We start from the raw sequence: 27315 nt of genomic DNA, 5'->3' as shown, positions 1-27315 counted from the left end.
GCAAGAAGGCAAATAACAGTCATATTTACTGCAAGGTTTACACTCGGTGTAATAAAATGCTCATTTGGAATAGTTGTAAATGTCATTTTTTATAATTTATTGTAACTCCAAACAAAAATAATTTCTACAAAAAATAGTCAAATAATGTCATATAATATTGATACGTGGTTGATATCTTTTCTCTCTCTTTTAGACTTCTGATAAGTTAAATTCTCTTAAATTCTGCTTCCTGAATACTGTGTGAAGATTAAATCTCGCTAAGTGTGGCAACAATCACTCATTCCTATAACAACCATAATAGTGACTAAATTTTTATAATTCGTAACCCCCTGGATATTATATAATATGTATAATCTCAGCGACTGTTAGTGGGCACATTAGATACAATGACTGAAGATATAATTTTTTTTTTAAAAAATGCAGCAGAAATAGAATAAATGTAAAATCAAGTCTCATCTTTTAAGAGGAAATGAAACCTGGTTAATATGCTATGTAGGCCTCAGCAGCAGGATCAAATGCACAGCTCGCCTCCCGACCTGTTTGTCGTGTCAACGTGTCTTGTCCTCTCACCGAGTCTGACCACACACACTGGCCATCAGTCTTAAGGAGGTGAGATCCTTAAATCAACCAAGAAAAAAAAAAAAAAAGGAAAAAAAAAGGTCCTTGTGGTTACAACAGCCATTCCCTTTGAAGTGAAACAGTGGTGATTTAAGTGTTTTGTTTATGCTTTTTGGTTTGATGCACATTGCTCCAGCTCAGAAATAAAGGGAACAGTGGTTGGTATGATTTTTTTTTTTTTTTTTTTCCCCTTCGTCTGCATCTCTTTTCTCTGAGGTCACTCCCTGTTTTTCTCTGTTTGTCCTTCTTCTCACAGCTGAGCACACATTCGGTATCATAACCGTCCTGTGAGGTGTGTGTGTGTGTCTGAGTGTCTGAAAGGTGACCGGGGATAGTAAGTGTTGTGTGTGTGTGTGTGTGTGTGTGTGTGTGTGTGTGTGTGTGTGTGTGTGCTCTTTTGCGAGTGCTGCTGAAGAGTGTGTGTGTGTGTGTGTGTGTGTGTGTTTGTGTGTGTGGGTGAGGGGAGTGTGTGTGTGTGTGTGTGTGTGTGTGTGTGTGTGTGTGTGTGTGTGTGTGTGTGTTCACTGGGTCCATGACTGGGACGGCCCTACCTACTCTGGGTCTCCCCTCGCCTTACGTACACACACATATACATACACTCCTTGGTCTGAGGGGTGGGGTGGGGGTTCGTGGCTCAGTGGGGAGTTAACATGGCCAGCAGGTGGGCTAGCAGAGTGCAGAGCAGCAGGGTGGCCATGGAGAGGTGCGGCGAAGAGGCGGCATTGCAGTCCTTGCCCGCCTCGCAGCGGGAGTGTTGGCACAGCACCCCCTTAAACTCTGGAGGACAGATGCACTTCTGGTTCTGGTAGCACGTTCCTCCGTTCTGGCACAGGAGCATCTCTTCATCGCAAATGTTAGCTGTGAGTTGAGATGAAAGCAGACAGAAAGAGCAGGAGAGGGTGAAGTAGTTGGAAAGAGGGAGAGTGAAGGAATTGCAGATGTAAGGAGAATGAGAGAGGAGTTGGGAATAAAGAGGATGTAGCAAAGTGACAGGTGGTAAAAGGATAGTGGGGGAGTAAAGAGCACAAAGAAAGATGTATGGCAAAGTGACAGACAGGTGGGTGAGGATAAGGAGGGGCAATGTTGGAAAATGCATGATTGGAAACAGCGATACAGGGGCAGGAGCAGAATTCAGGGCAGAGAGAACAAAGTAGAAAAGAAAGCAGGAGGAAGGAAAGAGGCAAGATAAATTCTCCAGTCTTTGCCTCAGGGACAACAACAGGTAACACCTGCCTTTTTCTGTTTTTGCAGCCCTTTTTTCTGTCTGTTTTTCTTGAGCCTGCATTTTCTCAGGGTCAAGTTAAAATCATTGTCTGAAACCCAGCAGAAAATACATTGCATGTGTGATGTGTTAAGTAATGATTGGAGGTACAAATAGCATCATTAAAATGCTATAAAAGACATTAGAAAATGTGCAGAGGTAGTTGTACTGCACAAGATACTTGACCTGAAAATGTTCTGAGAGAGAATCAGGCTTCCATGACAAGAAATAATTACATCAGATAACATTTTTTATTACACCAAAGGTAATTGGCTCTGATGCATCGGAGTATTGGAGTAAGATGTCAAACCTAAAACATACTGTCCTACTATTTACTACAATGTGCCCTATGTTGTAATAAATAAACCTACATTGAAAATACATGCATGCCAGTGGAGGTTTAATGTGTGTGTGTGTGTGTGTGTGTGTGTGTGTGGGGGGGGGGGGGGGGTCTATTTGAGACTGAGGCCTTTGACTAGATGGTAGATGGTGGAGGAAGGCGATTCCCTGTAATGGGGTTAAGGTGTGACAGGGTCATCAATTAAAGGAGCAGCTGATGCTGCTAATGAGCTACATGATCTATTCCCCCGGGAGTAAAGAAAACATCAGGCGATGCACTCAGGAGGGACCTGGAAGGCTACAACATTTTTTTCAACCCTGGTTTTTTAGACATGAACCCACAAAAAATCACTGTCCTTATACTCACGATAACAGCCTTGTTTCCAGTAGTAGCCTGGCAGACAGTCGTCGCACTTGGCCCCTGTGGCACCATCTTTACACTGGCAGAAGCCTGTACCGTTACACCGGTCATGAACAGAACCCATCTGGTTGCAGTTACACTCTGAAGGAAGAGTGGTGGAGGAAAAAGAGAGAGTGTGTCATTTAGAAATTCCTGCCTGTTGTAATTTTTTGGGGGATTTGATCTACAGTCGAATTAAGTTCAGCCAAAAATGTGTGCATGTGTGTCAGACCACAGATTTGTCTTTGGTATTGAAGCACTTCAGAGCTACAGTACTTTGCATGTAAGGTGGAGTCTCTCCAGAGTACAGAGATGTCCCAAGATGCTGCAGATTCAGACCCAAAATTAAGGCTCTTTTATTTCTCCAGGCTTAGTTTTTTGTGTCAGTTTCAGTGTACTAAATATATCACAGCTTGTGATACATGTAATGCTGTCAGGACTAGAAATGACTGTGATTTAAGGCATTTCATTTTGCATGTTTTAACTGCATATCATAGGTCTCAGTTTTTTTTCTCACGCAGAATGCCACCTCTTCACAAACTGCTCCCAAGGTCTCTGAGAGGTTAACGTTTTAGAACAGTCTTTCAACAAATTTACTGGCACCCATCACACATCCTAACACTGTGAAGAGACTACAGCGACTCATCTAAACAGAAAAATGAAATGACAGATGTCCTATGTCAGAAAGTACTAAGTATCTCAGATGTTGTTTGGGAAACTAATCCCATTTAAATAGAACTGCAAGTTCTTTTGACGGTATGATATCTGCTTTCAAAGGCAGGTAGAATAAGTTTAGGGAACATTGTGGTATTTTGAACAGTTGTGAATCTTTTTGTTAAAATGAAATCAAACTTTATGATTCAAATGGCCAATCAAAACCACACCACAAACATTTAGTTAACCTCAGAAACACCCTTAATTCTCCCTTATAATCTACCTGTCTAAACATATTTTTGTTGTACTGAAATGTGAACTTTGTACTGAGATTCATGACACATAAGTCTAACAAAGATTTACCACTCAAGTTTTCTTCTCTTTAAGACAAGATCACATTGAATTTCTCTTTGGATCTTTTTTTTTTTATTTAATTCTCTGTGTTTCCCTCAGATGTCTGCACAATATTATCATTACAAATACATGTATTTTTAGACGTTGACTGATATCCAGATCAGTGGTAGCTGGTAGCAGATCAGAGATGGTAAAAAATTGCAGATCTGCATATTTGCGCTGCATTTGTGACTTGATTTTAGCCGATAGCTTGTCTTTTACTTAAACCCAAGATCAAATTAACAAATTTATTATAAAATATTCATAAAGGAGAAACAGGCCAAGATGCCCAGTTACACAACCACAGCGAGGCGGTTGGTGTCCCGTGTGTCTGTAGGTCATGTGCATTAATACTGGGATTGTATATGAGCCACTGAGAGGGAATGTGTGTGGATAATGTGTAGCTGTGTAAAATGTGTGGAAATGCATTAGTGTTAGAGGGCACATTGTTTCTTGCTCTAGAGATGGTGTGAACTGATTTTTGTTGCCATGCTCAGTGTGCCAGTGTGCTGGCAGATGAGCTAATGGGGCCTTATTTGTGCTGACTCCAAGGCCTGGCCCTGTGTGCTCCCCAACCATGGCGAGTTTACCCTCCAACCCCCTGCAGTCCACCTACAGATGGATCCAAATCAACACCAGATTTTTGCTCCACAGCAATGCAAACAAAGTGACCTCTTACTAGGACGTGCCCTTAACAAGGTGTAGAAAGTGTAGAAAGAGTAAATACGAATATGAATGCAAACAAACTGCATATATCACTGTCCAAAAAGAGTATTAATCAACTGTAGTCTGATGCTTCCGGGTGTTTGCATCAATATTAGGTTAATGGGGTTGGACTTGTAAACCTTTTGAAACACACAGTAGCAGACAAGGACTATGCAGTAGGCTAGTGACCATTAACACTCAAAAAGTTTTGAACATCCAAACAATGTAAAGTTCTTCACTGACCAAGTCAGTCACTTCAGCACATTGTTACACTTGCTTAAGACCAGACTGAAGGCAAAAAAAACCCTGAAATAAGGAAGAAGTGATGATGGCTGCAGTTCTGGCCTGATAGAGCCTTAGCATTAATAATTTTTTTTTTATACGCTTAGGGGCAGCAAAATAAGCTCTAAACATAACTTTGACATATCATCACCTTTATAAAGTTGTTCTGATCAACTTTTATAAAATGGTTGCCTATTCACATATCCAGCAGACCAGCTAGCTGCTAACTGTCTTTGTCTGGTGTTTCGTGCTGAGTAGGTATTGTACAGTTGGTTTATGAGAATGTTGTCACTGAAAACAGCAGCCTGCTTCGTCTGGAAATGATGCTGATGAGAGTGAGAGTGAGGGTGAGAGTGAACCATAACAAACAATGTGCTGAAAGATGCTAAATGATCAGTAGAACGGATGGGGACAGCGGAGTCAGGTGATAAATCTTTGGTTTTGTCACTACCAGTGACCCCTCTCACATTACAAATAGCCTTTTCAGCTTGCATTATGTCCCGCCATGCTCTACATAACAAAGGAACAAGTATGCTCATAGTAATTGTAGTTTATCAATAAGAATGCTAACAGAAAAATCAGTTTTATCTCATTAATATGTACCAAAATCTGATCAGCTCATCTATAACTGTCCATATCTACTGGGTCTTAAGTATGAGGTTTCTAGTGTATTGTTTTTGGGTTATCATGTACAGAGACACCAGCATGATGACATAATATCCTGCATACATAAGATTATTGATTAGTGCAGCTTTAAGTTCATGTTCATTAACATGTCCAATTACTTTTGTCTTCCCTATGGTTATAGGATTGTGTATAACAATTTCTTCACGGTTCAACTGATGTGGATAATCACAATCAGCTTGTATCTGACAGTGCTTTAACAAAAATATGTTTTCAAAAAGAAAGTATGTAAAGAAGAAAGTAAAAAAAGTATATGTGTTAGAAAACCATCACTGGACTTCCTAGGTGTGGTCCTTTGTCGTGGGTGCTTGAATTTTGAAGGCAGTAACAGTTAGCATATCATTTTCCGCTTTCTCTGTCAATCACCCAGAACACACACTCTACCACCATAGTGACACACACACCATTGCCCTCCACACATACTCTCCCCTGTCCCCTTGTAGACTGACCGATGCAGACGCTCTCATCATCCAGTTCAGCAGAGGCGTTGCGGAAGTATCCCAGTCTGCAGTGTTGGCAGTTCTGGCCCCTGGTGTTGTGCTTGCAGCTGACACATGTGATGATGTTCAGGTAGTCGATGTAGCTGCAACGGTTGGAGTGGCCGTAGCACTCACAGTCTAAAATAAAAGAGACAGATTTAAACTCATTTCTTAGGGGAGGATAGTTATACATTTTTATGTTGAACTTGCAATTTAAATGTAGAAAAATTGGAGTAGGATAGTATCTTTTTTTTAATCCGTTGCATTCTCTCAGGACTCTTTGACGACAGTAGGAAGTGATAAATGACTTGCACTAACAGATGTCTGAAAGTTTTAGTTTTAGACGTCAGTGAAGAAATGAATGACTCTGTGTGTGTTTTATGACTTGCCTTTCTGACTATATATTGGTTCAATAAAGACAGACCACTCCCTCTCCATTACTACACTCACAGGTTTGCTGAGTCTGCTTCACTGTGCTGCACTGATTACTGATGGGAATTCCACTATCCTGCGAGTGTGTGCGCGAGTGTGTGTACATGCTTGTTTATGTATATGGGTGCAGGCGCATGAGTACAGGCATGTTAATTGTGTCTGGGAATTTAATTGCATTATGGCATGAGTTGATTATAAGCTACAGAATCATAACCAAGGGAGTTTGAGGTGAGTGATACAGTACAATAAGAGTTTTCCATCTGCACCTGGCACTATGGAATAAGTCTGACCCCGATTAACCTGAGAAAAAACCTTCTTTCTCTTCTCTCTTTTCACTGTTTGTTCTTCATCTCCACAGACTTAAATTCTCTTTCATAATGCGCTGCACAATCAGAGCTTGTAATTAAATTTTCTCTTTGTAATTCATGAATTATCTGAGAGGATTTGAATGCAAGTTTTACTCTACATGCTGGAACGCTTGATAAATTAAGACTTCTTCCAAATTTCACACCCTTAAACCAAAGCTAAAAAATGATGCTGTGGAGAATGGTGTAATTTTTCCACAGAGGGAGAAATGAAAGCCTGATATCATTTACCGTCGGATCTGCATTGTGCAGAGGGATGCAGCGAGAGGTGGAGGGGTTTTGCTCTACATTCTCGCTACGATTATCTTGGCTGAGGCTGCTACCTAATTAAGGTTTTATTAAGCTTTAGAAGTTGGCTGCAATAGTGGCTGCAAGGCATCACTGTCCTCTAAAGAGGCGTTTACCAGGCATGTTTATGCAAATACACATTTAAATGCACATTAAAAAGTCGGAGTTTAGCTGTTTAATCAGCCGTCACATTATTATTTTATTATTGTTTGGTTGATGATGCCAGCTGAAATATTAATGAGCTGGTTTAAAGGAAGCCAGCGAGAGGAGCACCATAAAATGCCTCTCTCAGCACTGAGGGAACCATGCTAGCAGTGTGGGAAGAACTGCCTAATTAAATATAAATGGCCAATTACTCCACAGACTAGAGAGGCAATGGGACATTGTTCCACAAATTAATGTTACTAGTCAAGATGCTGCTTTACTGGTATTTATCAGCTGTGAATTGTTAACGGTGAAAGACGATTACACAGAGAATGAGAGACAGCTGTCTGCATCAAAGATTGTGTGAGGATGAAAGAATAATGGTATACTTTGCTAACAAGCATCTTTTTCTAAAATCAGTATACAGAAATGTTAGTGTGGGCAGTTAAGGTAAATACTTACCTTGATCATGCACATAAAGCAAACACAACCACGAGGGAGTCACAGATGCACAGGAAAAAACGAGCAAAATGAAAAAACTCAAAACATGCAATGAAAGGAATTTTTCCACAGGTTTTATCCTTGAAAATCAGCCTCAACACTTTAGTCAAATGACTAAAAGACTTTACAATCCACTGATCTAAGAATCTCACCAAGCTCAAGTTTCCCCTCTGTATCCTCAGACCATGTGCTGCTCATGTTGGTCTCTTACCTTTGAAATCATCGTATATGATCCCAAACAACTGTCTGGCCTGGGGCTCTCCTGAGATCAAGAGTTTCAGAAGCCCTTGAGGGATGAAGGAATCTTTGTGTAAGAGTCGTCTGCTCATCATTCACTGTGCCACAGTCGTCTACAGCACTATACCGTCACACAGGCGGAGCAGGTCTATCTTATAGGTGAGCATTAGTTCTACAGAGAGGTCGTATGGATTAGGTGGATGGGATTCCCACTAGATTCTACCTTTACAAAAAAAGAGGGAGTTGCTTTGTTCTATAAAGCTGATAAAATCCACACTCAGTGGTTGGAGAGAACCCAAAAATCATAATCAGGATTTAATGAGTCTACATGCAAGGAACTACTGTAGTGCTGCACCTGAGTAAAGAGATTTAAAGTTAAATCTAATTTGATAGCTTAACACTATTTTTAATATTTGCAATCTGATGTGGCTCGTTTTTTTAAAGCATCCATTAGGTTTTCAGATGAAAATATGAAATAATTTTCAAAGCAAAGATGAGATTAAAAGTCGATTCTTGACTTTGGAAACAGTGGTTCGCAAAATAATGCCAACAGAAATGATCATATGACACATTCTTCTTCATGTGATGGAATCAAAAGCCTCAGAGCGGCGTAGTGGATCTTGTTATGTGAGTGTTTTACCAACCACTGTTTCCACAGGAAAACAATTAACTCTAACTCTAACTTTAAGCCACACAAGGATGAGAAATCTTGAACATGCTCAAAAACGGAAATTTGAACATCTACAATGCCACGTCAACAGGGCAAACTTCATCTGCTGAAGACGATTGTGAGACACGATTAATTGACTCAAGAAAGAATTTTTAAAACCAAGATCAAAAGCTCTTCTGGGAAACATTTAGTTTGCTTTGTCAACATTAAATATTTTAAAAAGTGTTTTTCTGTCAGGCCGGCAAAGCAAAACCTTTTCAAGAGGCAGGTTAAGCTTTATTTTGCGCTGATGACACACGTGGAAGATTCAGCCAAGAGAAAGATGACTCAACTGTGGGCTCAAATGATTCGAATCACCACATTTAATGGAGCAGGAACATATTAGATAAATGCAATACTGTGCCACCTATTAACCTCATCGTGATAAAGTTTGGCTCCCAATGTGCAGCCAGTTATGAATCACTGTGCTGTTATACCACGTGTTCAGATTCTACCTTTCCTTTTCTCTCTTTCCTTCTCCTCTCTGTCTTCATCCTCTTTCCCAGAAGTGTGTTTTGTGGTCTCATGACTCCCTCTTTCCCCCTCCGGTTTTTCAAAGACGTGGTGCACTACAAACGAGCGAAAGCTTGCAAATCAATCTCTATTGATGATTATCTCAGGCTGTTAAACCAAACTAGATATTACAAAGATGACTGACAAGACAACAATATCTACATATTTGTTATAAACCTGTTCACATACTATAATGTAATACATGTGTGTTGACAAAGTTGGTTTTTTTAAGTTTTTTAGCCAAGTGTCATAAAGTGCAAAATTTTCATACTATTTATAAACAGCAAGAGGTAAAACTTGATGAAAATGCAATAATGTTCACACTGTTCTGAACATAAAAACAACAATGTGTTTACTTCAAGAGCATCTTTAATGTCAAATTCATCTTCCTTTTTCTTGTCTACCCATTTTTTCCCACTTCATCCTCCTGTTTGCTTTTTATTTCTTGCCCTTCAGTGTCAGTCATTGTCTCAGTTAAAAATATGGCGCTGCTGTTGGTAGCAAATTAATATTTAGCCTCATAGCTTATGTTGACTGACAGGTTATCATGCTGTTGAAGAGAGGAAGTTAGAGACTTTTCTTTCCAGTTCCCATTTTTCACTGTGAGGTGCCAAGTTTAACTCGCAGTGACAGTTGATCTTCTGCATATTTACTGCACTAAAAGAAATTTACTGCATATATTGCTACCACTACAAATAGAAGAGATACCTCTTCTGTCGGCTTTTCCTTCTGTGTGCTTGTCCTCCTCCTCCCTTTTCTGCCCGTGTTCAGGTGAGGTTGTTGTTCTGTGGCCGTGAGTTTCATGTACGTGTCCCTCAAAATTGTGGGAGACTTAAACACCACAATCATCAGTGACATAATGAGCAAAATTCAGGTAATATGATATGAAATACATTTTATGAGAGGATCTCCACCACTACTGGTAAAAGAGATACCTTTCCTTTCAGCTTTTCTTTCCTCCCCGTGCCCAGTTGTTCTGTGGCCGTGAGTCTCATGTTCATGTTCCTCAGACTTGTGGTGGACTGTTGCACCACAATTGTCATGAATGTAACAAGCAGAAACATCTTATGAGTAAAATATCTGAGTTTCTTTTTAAATGGTCCTCCCTTCCTTTCCTTTTCTCACCCCTAGTATCTCAAATAGAAAATATGATGTTGGTGCCAGATTAAGATTTTACTCTACAGCCTAAGTTTATCCACTAAACCATTATATAGTTGAACAGATGCAGATAGATGAATTCAGATATATTTCTGCTGTTTATACTGGCCCAGTTTAACACTGGAGGTGCCAAGTTTAGCTTGTGAGGAAGGTTTATCTACTGCATATTAAATGCAACACAACTACAGTATCTAAATCTACACCACTACATATAAGACAGATACCTTTACTTCCTTTATGCTCCTCTTCCCCGTGCTCAGATAAGGTTGTTGTTTTGTGGCCATGACTCCCATGTCCATGTTCCTCAGACTTGTGCGAGACTGAAACTGCCATTGCCATCAATATAGGAATCCAAAGTTAAGATGCATTTCTACTGTTTGCAATTTTCACTATGAGTTTAAATGGTGCTGAAAGTTTGTCTGTCACTACAGGTAAACTACCAAATTGCCACCGCTACATATACAAGCGATACCTTTTCTTTCGTTATGTTTCTTTTCCCCGTGCTCAGATGAGGTTGTTGTTTTGTGGCCATGACTCCCATGTCCATGTTCCTCAGACTTGTGCGAGACTGAAACAGCCATTGCCATCAACATGAGAATCCAAAATTTACATGCATTTCTGTTGCTTGCAATTTTCAGAAGGGCATTTTTATGCTACGAGTTTAAATTGTGCTGAAAGTTTCTTTGTCACTACAGGTAAACTACTGTATGTAAAAGTACTACAGCATGGCTGCTCACTGCTATATACAAGAGACCTTTTGTTTCTTTATGCTTCTCTTCCCCGTGCTCAGATGAGGTTGTTGTTTTGTGGCCATGACTCTTATGTCCGTGTTCATGAGACTCGTGTGACACTGAAACAACCCATTGTCAATAATATAGGAATCCAAAATTTAGACACATTTCCACTGTTTGCAATTTACAGGAGGCCATTTTTTTATGCCATGAGTTTAAATTGAGCTGGAAGTTTGTCCATCACTACAAGTAAACTACCATATGTAAAAGTACTAGAACATTACCACCACTACATATATGAGAGATACCTTTCGTTTCTTTATGCTTCTCTTCCCCGTGCTCAAATGAGTTTGTTTTGTGGCCATGACTCTCATGTCCGTGTTCGTCAAACTTGTGCGAGACTGAAACAACCATTGTCATCATCAGTCACAACAGGTAAACTACAGTATGTAAAGGTACAAGAACACTACCACCGCTACATGTACAAGAAATACCTTTCGTTTCTTTATGCACTCCTTCTCCATGCTCAAACAATGTTGTTTTGTGGCCATGATTCTCATGTCCGTGTTCCTCAAACTTGTGCGAGACTGAAACAACCATTGTGATCAACATAAGAATCCAAACTGCTGCTTTCAATTTTCAGGGAGGCATTTTTTTATGCTATGAGTTTAAGTTGTAAAAATTTGTCAGTCACAACAGGTAAACTACAGTATGTAAAAGTACAAGAACATTATTACTGCTACATATACAAGAGGTACCTTTTGTTTCTTTATGCACTCCTTCTCCATGCTCAAATAATGTTGTTTTGTGGCCATGAGTCTCATGTATGTGTCCCTCAGGTTTGTGGGAGACTGAAACACCACAATTATCAACATAACAAGCAGAAAAACCTCATGAGATATTATGCTGTTTCCTCAGCAACCTAAACAGTAATGCTATGACTTCAGTGCCAAATTTAGATTTAGCTTGAATTGATTGGGATTGAGATACATTTCTGCTGCACTTTTAAGGCACCTATTTTGGCTACATGATGGCAAGTTCAAATTATGGTAAAAGTTGAGCAACTTCATACTAAACTACAATATATACATCTACAAGGCCAAGATACCTTTCCTTTCTTTTTCCTCCGTTTCCTCTCCATGCACAGAAGTTGTTGTTTTGTGGCCATGATGCGTCTCGTGTACGTGCTCCTCAGACTTGTGGGGGACTAACATACCACAATTTTAATTGGAAGTTGCAAAGTTTAACTCGGGTTCATCTGCTAACACTACAGGTACACTACACTGGTACTAAAAGAGATACCTCTCCATTCAGCTTTTCTTTCTGTGTGAGCATCCTCGTGCCTTCTCTCTCCATGCTCAGATGAGGTTGTGGTTTTGTGGCCATGAGTCTCATGCGCATGTTCCTCAGAGTTGTGGGAGACTGAAACACCACAACTGTCATTAACATGACAAGCAAAGAGTAAATCTTCTTCACTTTATTCCTCAATAACATAAATATATATATAAATGACATTTGAATGAATTGAGCTCTGTATCTTAAATTGACTGACAGGCTATCATGTTGCTAAAGAGACAAATTCACAGGCGTTTATTTTTCACTGTAATTTGCCAAATTTAACTTGTGGTGGAAGTTTATCTCAGAACAGCATCAGTTCTACAATGTAGTCTGGGATTAGGTAATGTGGGTTGCGTTTGAATTAATTTGAACATATTAAACACGTTTTAATTAATTCAAACCTGAATTTTTAAAACGGTGACAGCCCTGCTATAAATAATCTAAAGCGCTGTATTAAATCTACATGGAAATTGCTACCACTACATGTAGTTATGTAGAGTTACCTCTTCTTTCTTTATGTGCCTCTTCATGCCTTTTCACCCCATGCTCCCCGTGCTCAGATGAGGTTGTGGTTTTGTGGCCATGGTGCGTCTCGTGTACGTGCTCCTCAGACTTGTGGGGGACTAACACACCACATTTGTGATTGAAAGTTGCCAAGTTTAACTCAGGTTCATCTGCTAAGACTACAGGTACACTACACTGGTACTGAAAAAGATACCTCTCCATTCAGCTTTTCTTTCTGTATGTGCCTCCTCATGTCTTCTCTCCCCGTGCTCAGGTGAGGTTGTGGTTTTGTGGCCATGAGTCTCATGTACGTGTCCCTCAGACTTTTGGGAAACTTAACACAAGACGATTGTCATGAACGTAACAAGCAAAAACATGTTAATATCTGCAGCCTCCAGTTATCAGTTTGTTATCAATGCAATTTTGTCTTGTAATAAAAGTTTATCAATTGCATATTTACTCCATGACAAGTAGACTACATCTATGAAAAATTTTCCTCCACTACATTTAAAGAAGATACCTGTCCTTTCTGCTTTTCTTTCTGTATGCCCATCCTCATGTCTTATCTCCCCGTGCTCAGATGAGGCTGTTGTTTTGTGGCCATGAGACTCGTGTATATGTCCCTCGAACATGTGGTGGGCTGAAACACCAATATAGTCACTGATATAACACACATTTTCTACATGCACTGCTGCTGTTTTCACGAGCCCATTTTACACTGTGAATTGCCAAGTTTAGCTGCTACTTATTTGCTGTTATCATGTAAATCTAGAACATTGCCTCCACTACTTCTCAAACAGATACCTGTCTTTTCACCTTTTCTTTCTTTCTCCTCCTCCTCCTCCCTTTTCTTCCCATGCTCAGATGAGGTTGTTGTTTTGTGGCCATGATGTGTCTCATGTAAGTGTTCCTCAGGCTGATGGGGAACTGAAACACCACAATAGTGATTGAAATAACAATCAAATATTTAACTGCATTTTTCTGCTGGTTCTATTTTTTTAGTGGACCATGTTTTGCTGTGAGTTGCAACCCAGGGTTTTCTTTAGTGCATATTTCCACCACCACACAGGTAAACTACAGATTGCTACAGCTAACACAGCACACAGAAAACAGCTACCTTTTCTTTCTGCATGCTCTTCCTCCTCCCTTTTCTCTCCATGCTCAGATGAGGTTGTTAATTGGTGGCCGTGACTCTCATGTACGTGTCTCTCAGACTTGTGGGGGTCTGACACAGCAAAATCATCATTGACATAACAAGTAAAAACATCAATTTTGTCTTCTCTGTCTTAGCAACGTAAACAACTAGTATATATAATTTCTTTCCAGCCGTGACAGTGTGGCTGCTGTTATTTTCATCTTGTGAGTCTGTTTGTGTGCGTCATGGGAAAATGTGGTCCTGGAGACATCTACTGTAGCGGGAACTACCACAAAGGTGGTTTTGAGTATTTTGGCACGTGTTTATATGTCTGTCTGTCTGTGGATAGATATTCACCGCCATAGTGTCACAACTGAGCAAGATATAATCACAAAACATGTTGCAGGGTGTCGCAGCAGGTATGATCCCATTACAAGATGGTCTCTAGTTTTAAACTTGTTTCTCAGGTCTTTTCCTGTCCTTGCTCCTCCGTTCAGTCATTCTCTACCAAATTAAGGTCACTAATGAGACAAATTTCTGCTGTTTTCAGTCACAAGTGCTGAGTTAACTCACGGTAAAAGTTTAGCAGCTGCGTGTTTACTGCACACCAAGTTAATTTGTATATATAAAACTACAAGAACACTTTTACCACAACTTAAAACACAGGATACCTGTCTCTTCAGCTTTTCTCTCGGTGTGTGCCTCCTTGTGCCTTTTCTCTCCGTGCTCAGATGAGGTTGTGGTTCTGTGGCCATGAATCTCATGTACGTGCCCCTCAAACTTGTGGATGACTGACATCATAATCATAATCATCATTGGCATAACAAGCAAAAATATAGTTACATTTCTGCTGTTTTTAATTTTTTACTGTGAGTTGCTAAGTTTAACCCATGGTGAAAGTTTATTTCCACCACTACAGGCTGACTACAGTTAGCTACAGCCACAACTACAGAACACAGAGATAGACAGATACCTTTTCTCTCAGCTTTTCTCTCTGTATGATGCTCCTCCTCCTCCTCCCTTCTCTCCTCGTGCTCAGATGAGGTTGTTGTTTTGTGGCCATGAGCCTCATGTGTGTGTTCCTCAAACATGTGGTGCACTGACACACCACAATCATTAATAACATTAATATGAGAAAGTATTGATGCATTTCTGCTCTTCCTGGGTTTCAGAGGCCGATTTTACACAATGAGTTGCCAAGTTTAGATTGTGAGGAAAGTTTTATCTACTGCATATTTACAGCCACAACAACAAAAGAACTAAAGTATGTAAATCTAGGAAGACTACTACATATAGAAGAGATACCTTTCCTTTCAGCTTTTGTTTCTTTCTCCTCCTCCTGTCTCTCCTCCCCGTGCTCAGAGGACGTAGTTTTGTGGCCGTGAGTTTCATGTACGTGTTCCACAGACTTGTGGGAGACTGAAACACCACAATTGTTATTAAAATAACAAGTAAGACTTTAGATGCGTATCTGCTGTTTCCAATTTTGTACAGGACCATGTTTTACTGTGAGCTGTCAAATTTAACTTTGGTCTACTGTCCATCTGCCCGACTACATATATGTATATATAAATCTATAGATTTATATGCTGTCCTCTACTATACATAACCCAGATACCTGTCTCTTCAGGTTTTCTTTCTTTTTCCTCATCTGCCTCCTCCCTTTTATCTTCGTGCTCAAATGAGGGTTTGGTTTTCTGGCCATGAGCCTTGTGTACTTGTTGCTCAGGCTTGTGGAGGACTGACCGTCAAACAAACAAAAGAAGCAAAAATTTAGATACATTTCTGCTGTTTACATCTTTTAGTTTAACGCGTTTTGAAAGTTTATCTACTGCAATTTTCTACAATTAACTACAGTTAGCTACAAGCACCACTACAGTACATCCAACGGAGATACCTTTCCTTTCAGTGTGGCTTTCTTTTTCCTCTTCCCCCTTATTCTCCCCATGCTCAGATGAGTGTGTAGTTTTGTGGCCATGGGTCTCGTGTACGTGTCCCTCAGAATCGTGGGAGACTGACACACCATGGTTGTCATTGACACAATAAACAAAGATATGAGGTATATTTGACAAGAGTGCCACTACTGCATATAAATGAGATACCTTTCCTCTCAGCGTTTCTTTCCTTCACATCCTCCCTCTCCTGCCCGTGCTGAGGTGAGGTGGTTGTTTTGTGAACATGTGTCTCATGTGCATGTTCCTCATTGTTGTGGGAGACTGAAACACCACAATCATCATTGATGTAACAAGAAGAAAACATCTTGCGGGATAGATTTAACTTCTCTTTTCTCAGCATCCTAAACAATAAATAAAAAGATATTACATTTCTTGCTCTTCAGCTTCAGTCATTGTCTCAGATAGAAATATGACACACGGCAAAATTATGATGTAGCTCTACAGCTTAAGTTGACTGACAGATTATTATGTCAATGAAGAGATAAATTTAGATACATTTCTGTTTTCAGTATTTAGGGTCTCACTGTGAGCTGTCAAATTTACTGCACATTTACTGCACCATAACTAAATTACAGTCTATAAATCTACAAGAATTGCCTCTACTACACATAAAAGAAATACCTGTCTTTTCAGTTATTCTTTCTTTTTCCTCCTCCTTCCTTTTCTCTCCATGCTCAGGTGACGTTGTTTTGTGGCCATGAGTCTCGTGTACGTGTTCCTCAGACTTGTGGGAGACTGACACACCACAGTCATCATTAACACAACGAGAAAAGACATCATGTGAGGTAGATTTTACATGCTCTTTCCTCAGCAACCTGAACAGTAGGAACTTTATAATTAGGCTGATACTGCAGTGGGTAAAGATTACTGATATCGTCTGCCTTTCTTTCTCTTCCTGTCTTCCTCCGAGACCTTGTTTTCCTTCTCTCTTCTTTTCTCTCCCTGTCAGTTAGTGGATTGCCCCATCAGGGGTCTCAGCCCTGGGCTTGGGAAAAAGCTGTGAGAGTAAGAGAGGCTTGAGAAACTCCTTCATCACTATGCTTTCACTCTGGGTGTGAAAGAAATGACATGCACTTCCTTTTATCTGAATGTCATGAAATTTTCTGACTGGTACTTGCTTGAGCTGGTTTCTTTGTTCCCCCTCCGTGATAGAGAAACAGGATCTGTCTGTGCTCTTATTTTTGTTATTGTATTTACCCATTTGAATATTCATAGATTCAGTAGATTGTAGTACATTACAGTAACATCTTCTCATGGGTGTACTTCCTTATGTTGAGATTTAATGTTCTCTCTGGTGCTACACTCCCACAAAACATCTTGAATCAGAATACTACCAGAGACAACTTTGCACACACATCCCACTTTTACTGCATTTTTAATTGTCTCTTGCTCAAGTTTTTCCCCTTCCTTTCCCTTTTTCTTTGTATGTTCCACTTTCCCAGAGGGCTTTATGCCATTCCCAGGATCCTTTGCTTCAAGTTTTTAGAGCTATAGTGAGCACAAACGAAAGAAGAAGAGATGTGAAACTAGTTCAGTTTATGGATCAACCCTCCTCTTACTTCTACCTCTCCATTTACTGCTACACAGGCACAGTTCAATAAATCAAAACACTACTCTCCTTCTCACAGAGATGATTAAGATTGAAAATACAGATACCCAATCACACGTAGCGACCACACCATGCATGTCATTGAGGGACTAATGATCACCAGACCGTTAGAGAATATAGCGCTGCATGCTTCCATCTGTGTTTCCCCTTGAGGTGTTTTTGCACGGGCAATGTACGTCTACAGTTGTCTTCTTCAGAGAGGGGCATCCTGCAAGCATCCTGCTCCCCTGCGGAGCGTCCCCCTTCAGGCTATCTGCCGCCCACTCGCCCCCCTTCATCCCTCCCCCTCCCTGGGGCTCCAGTGAGACAGGACGCCAGCAGCTGTTCTCACAGCACCCTGGACCATTTCACACAACTGGCATCATGCCATCATTACATCTCATCGAAGTAACCCCTACCTAGCTCTACTCATGTCCGACTCTGGCCCCACTAGACCCACTCTCTCACACATCTGTCACGGTTGCACACACACGTGCGTACACATGCTGGCGGGAAAAAACTCTCTAGTGGGAAAGTAGAATTCTGAATCACGGTTGTTTCAAAGGCTGATGTAGCACAGCAGTGAACATAAATGCATTTAATCTCAGTAACCCATGCTGCCTTGGGGGTAGGAGTGATTCGTACCGTTCTTGGCATTAATCTCAATCAGCTCAGCCCAACCGTCTGACATCAGACACTGGCAGCCTGAGCATTCGGGGTTCCCGTTGCTCCACACTGACTGAAAGAAGGATGTGTGTGAGTGTCTGTTGGGCTTAGTAAACCATGACAGTGATGGAGCTCTTCATCTGCTCCCTCATTGGCAGGTTGACACCATGCCAGAACCAGCAGAAAGTGACCTTAAACAACACGTGATCATTTTATTTATATCTTGACACTCAACATATTAATGCTGCCCTCAAACGATGCAATATTTTGTTATGTTTGGTTAGGTGAGGTTAAATTTTTGGGGAATTGATGTTTTGGGCTTAGTCCTGATTCTGTCTCTGCTGATACCTCGTCATATATTTTCATCACTCTGATCCTGTGTCTGCTGCACAATTCTCTCATTGTCTCTGAATGATGCAAAGACAATGTCAACTGAACTCAGACTTTAACCAACCATCCACTGCCAGTGCTCATACACCCTCCTGTTTCTCTCTCCACCCTTAAACTCCCTCTCACTCACTCACCCACATTAACTAGATTTCACTGTCACTATATAAATTGAAAAAGCGTCTCTGACATACAATATGATGCTGGGCAACATAAAATGATTATAGCTTGTATATAAGAGCATGTTAGGGACTTTAGCCTCCTGAAAATTGTCCATTTCAGAAGGGTTCCACACCATAAAAACCATCACACTGGCTGGAAATGAAAATGATCTCCTGATTCTAAATTAGATTATTCCATTTTCTAGGGGCCTCTACACTATATCTACTGTCATCTAGAACTATGGGTGTGCCTTACCTCCTCTCTCGCTATGCCTCGGCTCTGAGTGTTTTTCCTCAGTTTCGACCGGGCTTGTGTGATGGTGATCATGAGAGAGGGGACGGAGGATGAATTCTGCTGTGATTGGATGATGGCGGTGATGATGATGATGATCAACAACTGCGTGATGTGTGGACTCCTTTGAGACCGGGTGAGACAGATGTGAGTGTTCGGGGATTGTTTCTGAAGGTGTGAACTCCTCTGGTGTCAAGGAAATTCGGTGCTCCTCTGATGGAGTGGATGCTGAAGGAGGGAGAACCTCTGTTGTAACAGGAAGTGTGTCAGATTGTCCCAGGGGTGCCAGTGAAGGCTCAGATAAAGGGCTGGTGGGTAACACATTGTCTGTTAGTGGGGCTGAGCTCTCTGTAACTCTACTTTTTGCTGGTGGAGCTGTGGTATCTGTTGCATCAGTTACATGAGGACAGAGAATGTAAATGCAATGAGGAATGAGCAGGCTAAGACATTAGCATAAGAGATGCTGCCTCAGATTGTTTATCCAAAGAAAGCCGAGCTTTCCTTTTTTCCTTCAAATGTGCACATATACACACACCAGTATGCACATTCATACACACTGAAGTGAGAACACACAATGAAAGTGTGATTTCACACTGCTGAGATAGGCTAAACTCAAAAGCTGTTCCACAACCCTTTCAGTGCTGGAAAATTGTGGTGTTTTTTTCTGCAAAACACAGTGATTGTTAAAGGTGTGACTATTGTTAATATGGTTGTAAAAAGGGAATCACACAGTCTTTGTCAGCGTATTACTCTGTTTTACACTTACAATGTTGTGGTTATGGTTGTGTGCATATGTGTTTGCACACTGAATTCTGTCATGTCTAGATCTGAGAGATGAAATGAACGCTGATGAATAATGAAAATGTTCACTTTGCACCTTCACAACCGCAATTAATTAATTACTGATCTATACATGTAGCCCTGTACACTGACACAATATAACTTTGAGATGACATGAAAACACTTATTCTTCTCTGTTTATACTGTTCTGATGTCCTGGCTAATCATCACTATTTCTTACTAATGTGAGTCTATAAATATTTGGTGTCAATGCTGGTCAATGCTAGACATTCAATAAATGTATGTTGTACATATTTTGACATTTTAACACAGGATTTTTTTTAAATTACATTAAATTTACATTTACTGGTCTGATGGTAATTGATAATAAAGATTTACAGTCTACAGACTATCGGATTTCTTTTGGTCACTGATCCACAATTGTTACTTAAAACATATAATTGCAAACAAGACTGAGTACGTCCATGGAAAGCATGTCCACATTGGAAAACAGTGATGGACAAGGCACAGGGAAGTGGGATCTAGCAGCTTTAATCTCTGGCTGTCTGGAGGTTTGGGGTTCAGGGTGTTTTCTGAAAGCTCTACAGCATCAATAAAAGCAGCAGTTTACATAATATCATTCTCTTACAGCTCAGCTCTCCTCTAGTGTAGCCACACTACAATCATGTCTAAATTACATTACACACAGGAAGTCTCATACTACCTAGTTTGCAAGTGCCTACCTTCATTTAGTTCAAAATGGTGAGGCCTTAGTAAGCTGAAATGTGAGTTTCCAACCCCAGAAACGGAGTCGCTGAAGGCAATGGACTCTGTATTTAAAGGAAAGAACAAATAGGTGGCAGGCAAGGTCTTAGTGTCATTTTCAGCCATACAACAGCGCCATCACTCTCTCACGCAATGCATCAACGATCTAATCTCATTCATTATATAATCCTCTAACATGTGCCTGTCTGTCTGTACAGATGGACTCACTAACTGTCCCATGACACACTCTCTGGCACACACACACACACACACACACACACACACACACACACACACACACTTTCGCGAGCATACAGTGGTAGTTCATGTGCTCCCTGCTCGGACACATTTTTAAGTGTCGTCCACACAGATGCATTTGCATATAATGAGATAATTTGTCGCTTGTATTAATACAGCCTGAGAAATGATAACAATAATGTTTAATGCCACCTGTCAGTCTTAGCATTCTCATCATTTATTACCAGAGTGCTAGGCATTGATTTAACTCCACACTAATGAAGCCATTGTGATTCGGGACCAGTTAACGTTTGCCAGGACACCTAATGGCGGCGGGCTGAGTGACAGCATGGATGTTATTAATATGTCACATGATTTTCCAGACATGATCCAATCTCCGTCTGTCTGAGGCCAAGTTCAACCTTTATCAAAATGCAAGGATTTCAATAGATGGGAGTGAGATAATGGTGGTGCACAGATAGGATGGTTGGTTATCCAGTCTATTACATCACCAGTGTGTATAAGTTTGTATACACTTGTCCTTTTGCATGTATGTTTGAGTGTGTGACTGTATGCATCTGCTAGAACTGCACTCAGGCTCCTCTGCAGCCCTGGGATCTGACTTTGAATTAAAAGATGAAGTAGGGTCATGTGGGGTCACGGTGGCTTGATAGGTAGATGTATGACGGGGTTTTAGGATTTGGTTTCTCTGACCTCCCCTCCCCCCTTGCCAAACGCCCATCCATGCAGCTGACCAATGGGCTGCGGGCTCTGTGGATCAGACTCTTGCCAATAGATCGCTAATCCTCATCTGAGCATGCTCACTGACTTAACTGGGGCAGGGACATGACAACTACTATGACATGCTGTCCAACCAATAAGTATGCTGTAATGTTTATAGAGATGCATCTGCTTGGGCAGCACAGGCTACAGTCAAACTTATCATTGATTTTAAAGTGAAATCACACAATAAAAATCTAAGCTTGGATTTGCATTTTCATATTCCTGGAAAAGGTACTGAAAATATGATTTATATAACCAACTTTTATTCGGATGAAAAACTGAAAAATAATACCCCAGGTTGCTTTAACTCTCTTCTACACAGTTCAAAGATTAAGTCAACTTTTTCTAATTTTACTGTATTGCTGCTTCTAATATTTTAAAATAACTTACAAGCTTTGACTGCTTCTTTGAAAGCAGTTGAGAGTCGGAGAAGAAAACTGAGGTTCCAGGTTGTATTATTCCAGATAACTAATATTATAATATGATCTGGTTATTCATGTCACAGGACCTTCAGCCACATTATATGATAAAACCTGTGAGCATATCTGTGTGTGTTGTGCGTGTGTGTGTCAGTGTGTGCGTGTACAAACAGTAGTGGCGGGCCGCTCTGTGAGACTGGAACCTAAGACCTTAGATCCCCGAGAGGAAAAGGAGGGGATGAAGATGATTTATGGGTTTCACTGAAGTGCACCATATGTCTGCCATAAATCTACACATACACACATGTGTACACACACACACACACACACACACACACACACATATATATATATATACGCAGATAACAAGGGTTTTCTCACATCAGGGTCAGGTTCAAGCCAAATACAGTTCCCTAAACCATGAGATAAAAAAAGGCACAAATACAACTGATCTTTCTTTTAGTGTCCCAGGCGTGCAATGAGCTGTTGTTAGTCTGTACTGACTTTTAATTCTATACAATGCAAAATAAGTGAAGTAACTGTACGTTTTTTGATTTTATAAATTGAAGGTGGTGAATGTTTCTCCCCAAACAAGAATAAACTACAGCTTTCAAGTAAATAACACCTCAAACATGACATTATGGATTAAAGCTGCAATGATTATTTGATAAATCCATTAATCACCAACAATTCTGATAATCAAATAATAATCCTCCATAGTCTAAAAGTCACTTTTTTTCCCAGTTATTCTTACTTTTTTAAAATAGTTTGGAGCTTCCATTATTGATTTGAAAAAGGAAAAAGATCAAACTCTCATATTTTCGAAGCTATTAATAGCAAATATTTGATATTTTTGCTTTAAAAAAATGATTTTAACTGAAGTTGACTAAATATCGGGTCTGTCGTTACAGATGGAGCCACAGTTAGTTTCAGCATGATTATGAATGTACAGAGGAATTTAAATGATCACACAACTGTAGACATAAAGAAGTCTACATGTGATGTTCTGCGATGTTTGGGTCCTTCACAGCGGGCTTTAAAAAGCTCACAAAGGACTGTAAGTCTGTTTATGCAACGTTAATCCTTCTGTCCGTCCCTCCTAAATCACAGCTAATCAGTGAATTCTTTGAGTCCCCTACTGATGTCAGCCAAACAACAAAAGTCAAAAGTGCTGTGCTGTTCAGCATACGCTCTTAATGGATTTCCTTCAGCCGAAAGAAATAATAAAAAAACTTTGACGACAACACAGCAGTACCAAAATCCTCCCACGTCCTAAGTGCTTTCCTGGTGGAACATGAGAGGTCCGCTGCCTACCAAGATGGCAGGTTTAAATTTAGCATCAGGGCAAGCCGGAGTTTGAGGACCACTTTACTGTACATTCAAGCGGCTGACAGAATCTGCTCACATCCTTGCCCGGGTTGCTTAAAATCAGTCAGTCAGAACAAATAAAGACTGAATGTCCATATAGTTTGAGTCCTTCACTCTCAAGATGGGACAACCCCCATCTGACTTTAACATCAGGGAGATACACAGTCAGGGAAACGGCCCATGTACATTGTAAGACCTCCAGGAAGTCACAGAATGAATTATGTACGATGTATACACAGACAAAAACACAGTCAGTGTCCATAAGCACATCCACAGGCTCACACATTTGATTTGTCACAGGTGCACAGTAAGGCTCCACTACGGTGTTGCTGTGTCATCTGTTCAGCTGTGGCCAGTGGTAGAAGAATTCAGATCCTTTACTCAGTTTAAATAACAAAGTGTCAAAAAAAAAAGTGAAGCCTAAATAAAAGTCCTAATGGAAAGTATATCAAAGCATCATCAGCAAAATAATACTGCTGTCTATGTGCTGTATTATCATTACTATTTCAACCTGTATCCTAGTTAAATAAACTAGTTTAAATTAATGGATCAACATATTTGGAAATATGCTTATTCACTTTTCTTGCCAAGAGTTGAATGAAGAGATCGATACCACTCACATGTCTGTCTGTTAAATATAAGGTTGCATCCAGCGCCTGAGTAGCCTAGCTTAGCATAAAGCTGGCAAATTAGCCTAACTCCCTGTCCAGTGGTAACAGAACTGCTTATCTTAGCGCACTTAGTTTGTGCTCAGCTGAGCTAAAGACAGCTGCTGACTGCAACTTTGTATTTAATGGGCATACATGAGAGTAGTATAGATTGTCTCATCTAACTCCACCAGAAAACGAACAAGCATATTTTCCAAAATGTCAAACTATTCCTTTTAAAGGAATTTTCTAGAAATAAGTGAGAATCATGAAGGAAGACAGGATAAGGAGAAATTACACCATATTCTACAAAATTAATGAAACCAGTTGGCTTCTGTTGAAATCATGTCACTACACTGACAGATGTTTTCACTTTCAGGACAAAAATGAGTGCAGTGTGTGCACTATGTAAAATTTTAATCTACAAAGTAACTAGTAACTACAACTGTCAAACAGGGCTGGGTGATATGGAGGTTTGTTATCGAGCCTGACTGCTTGAGTTCGCAGTTTGGCACGGCAGACTTTGGCTTTCTGTGTACTCGGCTAGATGGTAACCTTACCTTTTCCAATGGTGGAAAAGGTTTGCTGTGTTTCCTCCGTTTATCCAGCTTCAGAAATCCAAACCATTAAGAAATCACTGATGTTGTGTTGAACTTTCTTTGCCATAATTTCCTCGTATTGTGAGGACGTCCTTTTTTATGTTTCCAATGACATTTGTTTTTTTCCTTGATTGGATTGATCCCTTAACGCCTACTGCTGTAGCCTAATAAAGATTGTGTAGATGAGGGTTGAGCTAAATACATAACAGATACATTTATCGAAAATTACCCATCAGATTATCATTGTTGTTGTGGTAATGTTTTTGTGGTAGAGATCATTTTATCGCCCAGCCCTGCTGTCAAATAACTCTACTGTAGCGGGGTAAAAAGGTGATGCAGTATTGATTAAATCTAGTTTGTTACGTTCTACTTCTGGCTCTGTTTAAGCTACTTTTCCGCACCTGCCTGAGGGGCTCCAAATGGCTCATGGGTATCAGCTGGAGACCCTTCAGCTTCTGAGATAGTTGAGGTGCTCTGTGGTTGGCCCTCGTGTCCACCTCCACCTTCAGCTTCACCCTGTGATTCACCATCAGCTTCACCCTCTGTCTCATCTTCAGCTTCAGGAACAGTAAATGTCTTAGATAAAGTTATCATTGTGACTATTCAGCAACACAGGTAGAAATCTTGACTAAAGCACAGAAGCTGAAACTGTAGGACCCTGAACCTGAACCACTAGACCCCTAATCAGTCCGTCGGCAAACGTCATTCTTTTCTTTGATAAATCATACCCGCTATTGTTCCAAATAACCACACTGTTGTATCTAATTGTGAGAGGAGACCTTTTTAAAAAGCAGACTTCTGCAGTGCAGTCCAATTGCTCAGTCTATCCATGCATCAGCCTTTTACTGTTGGGCCATGTGGAGAAAAGCCCAGTGCTGTCAGGGTTGATGTTGCCACTTTGCCGATCGTTTCTGTCTAACAGCTCTGAGGCTGAGAGCCTCTCCACAGAGAGAATCCCTAATCAAATTCCCTTTTATTCCTGCCTCCCTGAGCTCCTCACCCGGAATCACACTGCATTACAACACACTAACATATGCCCACATCCTTCTCTTCCATTTCTTTATCTTTCTGTGTCTTTTCTCTCTCTCTCTCTGTCTCTCTCTCTCTCTCTCTTTGGTGCTCCATCCACCGCCCATTCTCACCCAGCCCTCTCTCATCCGTCCTTTCTTCAATCCATCAACACCACTGTCTTTAGTCTAAATAAGAAAGAGCACAACTGTGGAAAAATTCCTCCTGCGCAGGTTAGTGTTATGTGCAGTGATGAAAGGACATGGCGACAGAGAGGCCTATTAATAATGAAGCACACAGGGCCCAAACTGCAGCACTGAGAGGAGAGACACAGGAAAAGAAAAATGACTGACTAGAGAGCCAGCTGAACATCACAGGAGAGAGAGGGGGGAGTTTAGGGGACGCACAGAAGGTGAAGTATGGGGTTAAAACTTAAATTTCCAAAACAATGAAAACATCAAAAGGGAGAGAGACAAGACAGGAAGAGAGAGATAGTGGAGTACCACCTCTCCTGCTTTGCTTTGCATTATTACTTACTAGAACCGGAGGAGGAACCAGCAATTGTACCTGAAAGAGAATAAGAAAAGGAAGAGGAGATGAGAACTTGTTTATTTATGCATTCAATTTGCCTAAAGACTTGACTCAACCTCATTCATCAGACTCAGGTGGCAGAGAGAGCTTAAGTGCTGTTCTGCAAAATATGGGCTCGTTGTAGACCACCTCTCAATGTCCTGGAGTAATTACTGGGGCTGCACCGCCTTCCTAATTTAACCTGTTAATCCTTCCCTCACATTCAGAGGCCCTCATCACATATGTATGTTTTAAGAGAGCGCTACCACTTCACTACGCTTGAATCAAAAACTTTTTGCCTTTCTGGCATATTTTCCCTGATTGTATTTATAGTTAGCTTAGCTTGGCATGCATAATGCAATCTGTAGAGACCAAACTGTTTCGTGAGCCGTGGCCATTTTTGTGTAGCATTTCAACCGAGAAAGTTGCAAACATTTTAATTTTTAAATTCCGCTAATGGGATTTAGGAGTTTAAAAGGGTGGTCATGGGCTCCGAAGGTGTCTGTCAGTACCATTAGAACTGGGTTGGAAACAACAGCATGATAAAAAAAAAAAAAGGGCTGACAATAGAGCCATTCTCTGCAGTGAGTGTGCAGGTACAGGTGTGTGTGAGTGTGTATCCCCCTGTGTGTCTGTGTCTCTCTGTGTGTGTCTCTCTCTGCCTGTGAGTGTGTCCATGATTGTTTGAAAGGAGAAAACTAGGGAGGGGCTGCCCTAGATTATTATTTTATCATAGCTAGCTACTGTAGCTGGCTACACTCTCCAAGAGGATTTCCCCCCACGCACTCCACCGTTGTTACACAGCTCTGATCTGCTCCCTGCACTGAGGTGACGACAACCCAGAGACCTCAGTCTTTCCATCAACTTGCCACAACTTCTCCTGTCATTTCAACTCTGTTCCTTATTCCCGCTTTTCAGGACCTCAGAGTGATGAGAAAACCTATACAAAAATACAATGCCGTGATCCATCACCTCTGATTAAAAATGAAATTAACTGTATTGATTTCAGAGGACAGCTTCGGATCTTTACAGTAGGAAAAATGAGAGGAGAATAAAAGAACAGACTAAACTGAAGATGAACAATTAAAGAAATAACATTGTAAATGTCTCAGAACAATCTTTGCTACTGTGTAGTGACCATGAAAGTTTTCCTGTAGTCAGAGCTACATATATATGTAGCAGATATATATAACAGAGCACTGCACACTATTGTAGTGGAG

At 40.6% G+C, this 27315-nt stretch overlaps 1 protein-coding gene across 3 annotated transcripts in view; it reads right to left on the bottom strand.

The window, feature by feature from the left end:
• Positions 1 to 1220: 1220 nt before the first annotated feature.
• LOC111237374 (netrin-G2-like) overlaps positions 1221 to 27315 on the bottom strand; it is a 71846-nt gene continuing 45751 nt past the window's right edge. The window contains exons 4-7 of one of the 3 annotated variants that reach the window (XM_022766452.1): positions 15158 to 15180; positions 5786 to 5953; positions 2586 to 2720; positions 1221 to 1476 (exon numbers count right to left, since the gene is read on the bottom strand). In XM_022766452.1, the coding sequence (XP_022622173.1) occupies positions 1253 to 1476; positions 2586 to 2720; positions 5786 to 5953; positions 15158 to 15180 (550 nt within the window). In that variant the 3' untranslated portion in view covers positions 1221 to 1252. Of the gene's footprint in view, positions 1477 to 2585; positions 2721 to 5785; positions 5954 to 15157; positions 15181 to 26062; positions 26093 to 27315 lie in introns of all 3 variants that reach the window. The other 2 variants (XM_022766451.1, XM_022766453.1) reach the window with 2 other exon arrangements.

This window comes from Seriola dumerili, unplaced genomic scaffold, assembly GCF_002260705.1.
Source record: "Seriola dumerili isolate Sdu_G_001 unplaced genomic scaffold, Sdu_1.0 BDQW01000853.1, whole genome shotgun sequence".
NCBI classification, from domain to species: Eukaryota; Metazoa; Chordata; class Actinopteri; order Carangiformes; family Carangidae; genus Seriola; species Seriola dumerili.
The sequence above is the reverse complement of the archived record's forward strand: the minus strand, read 5'-3'. Positions and strand labels throughout refer to the sequence as shown.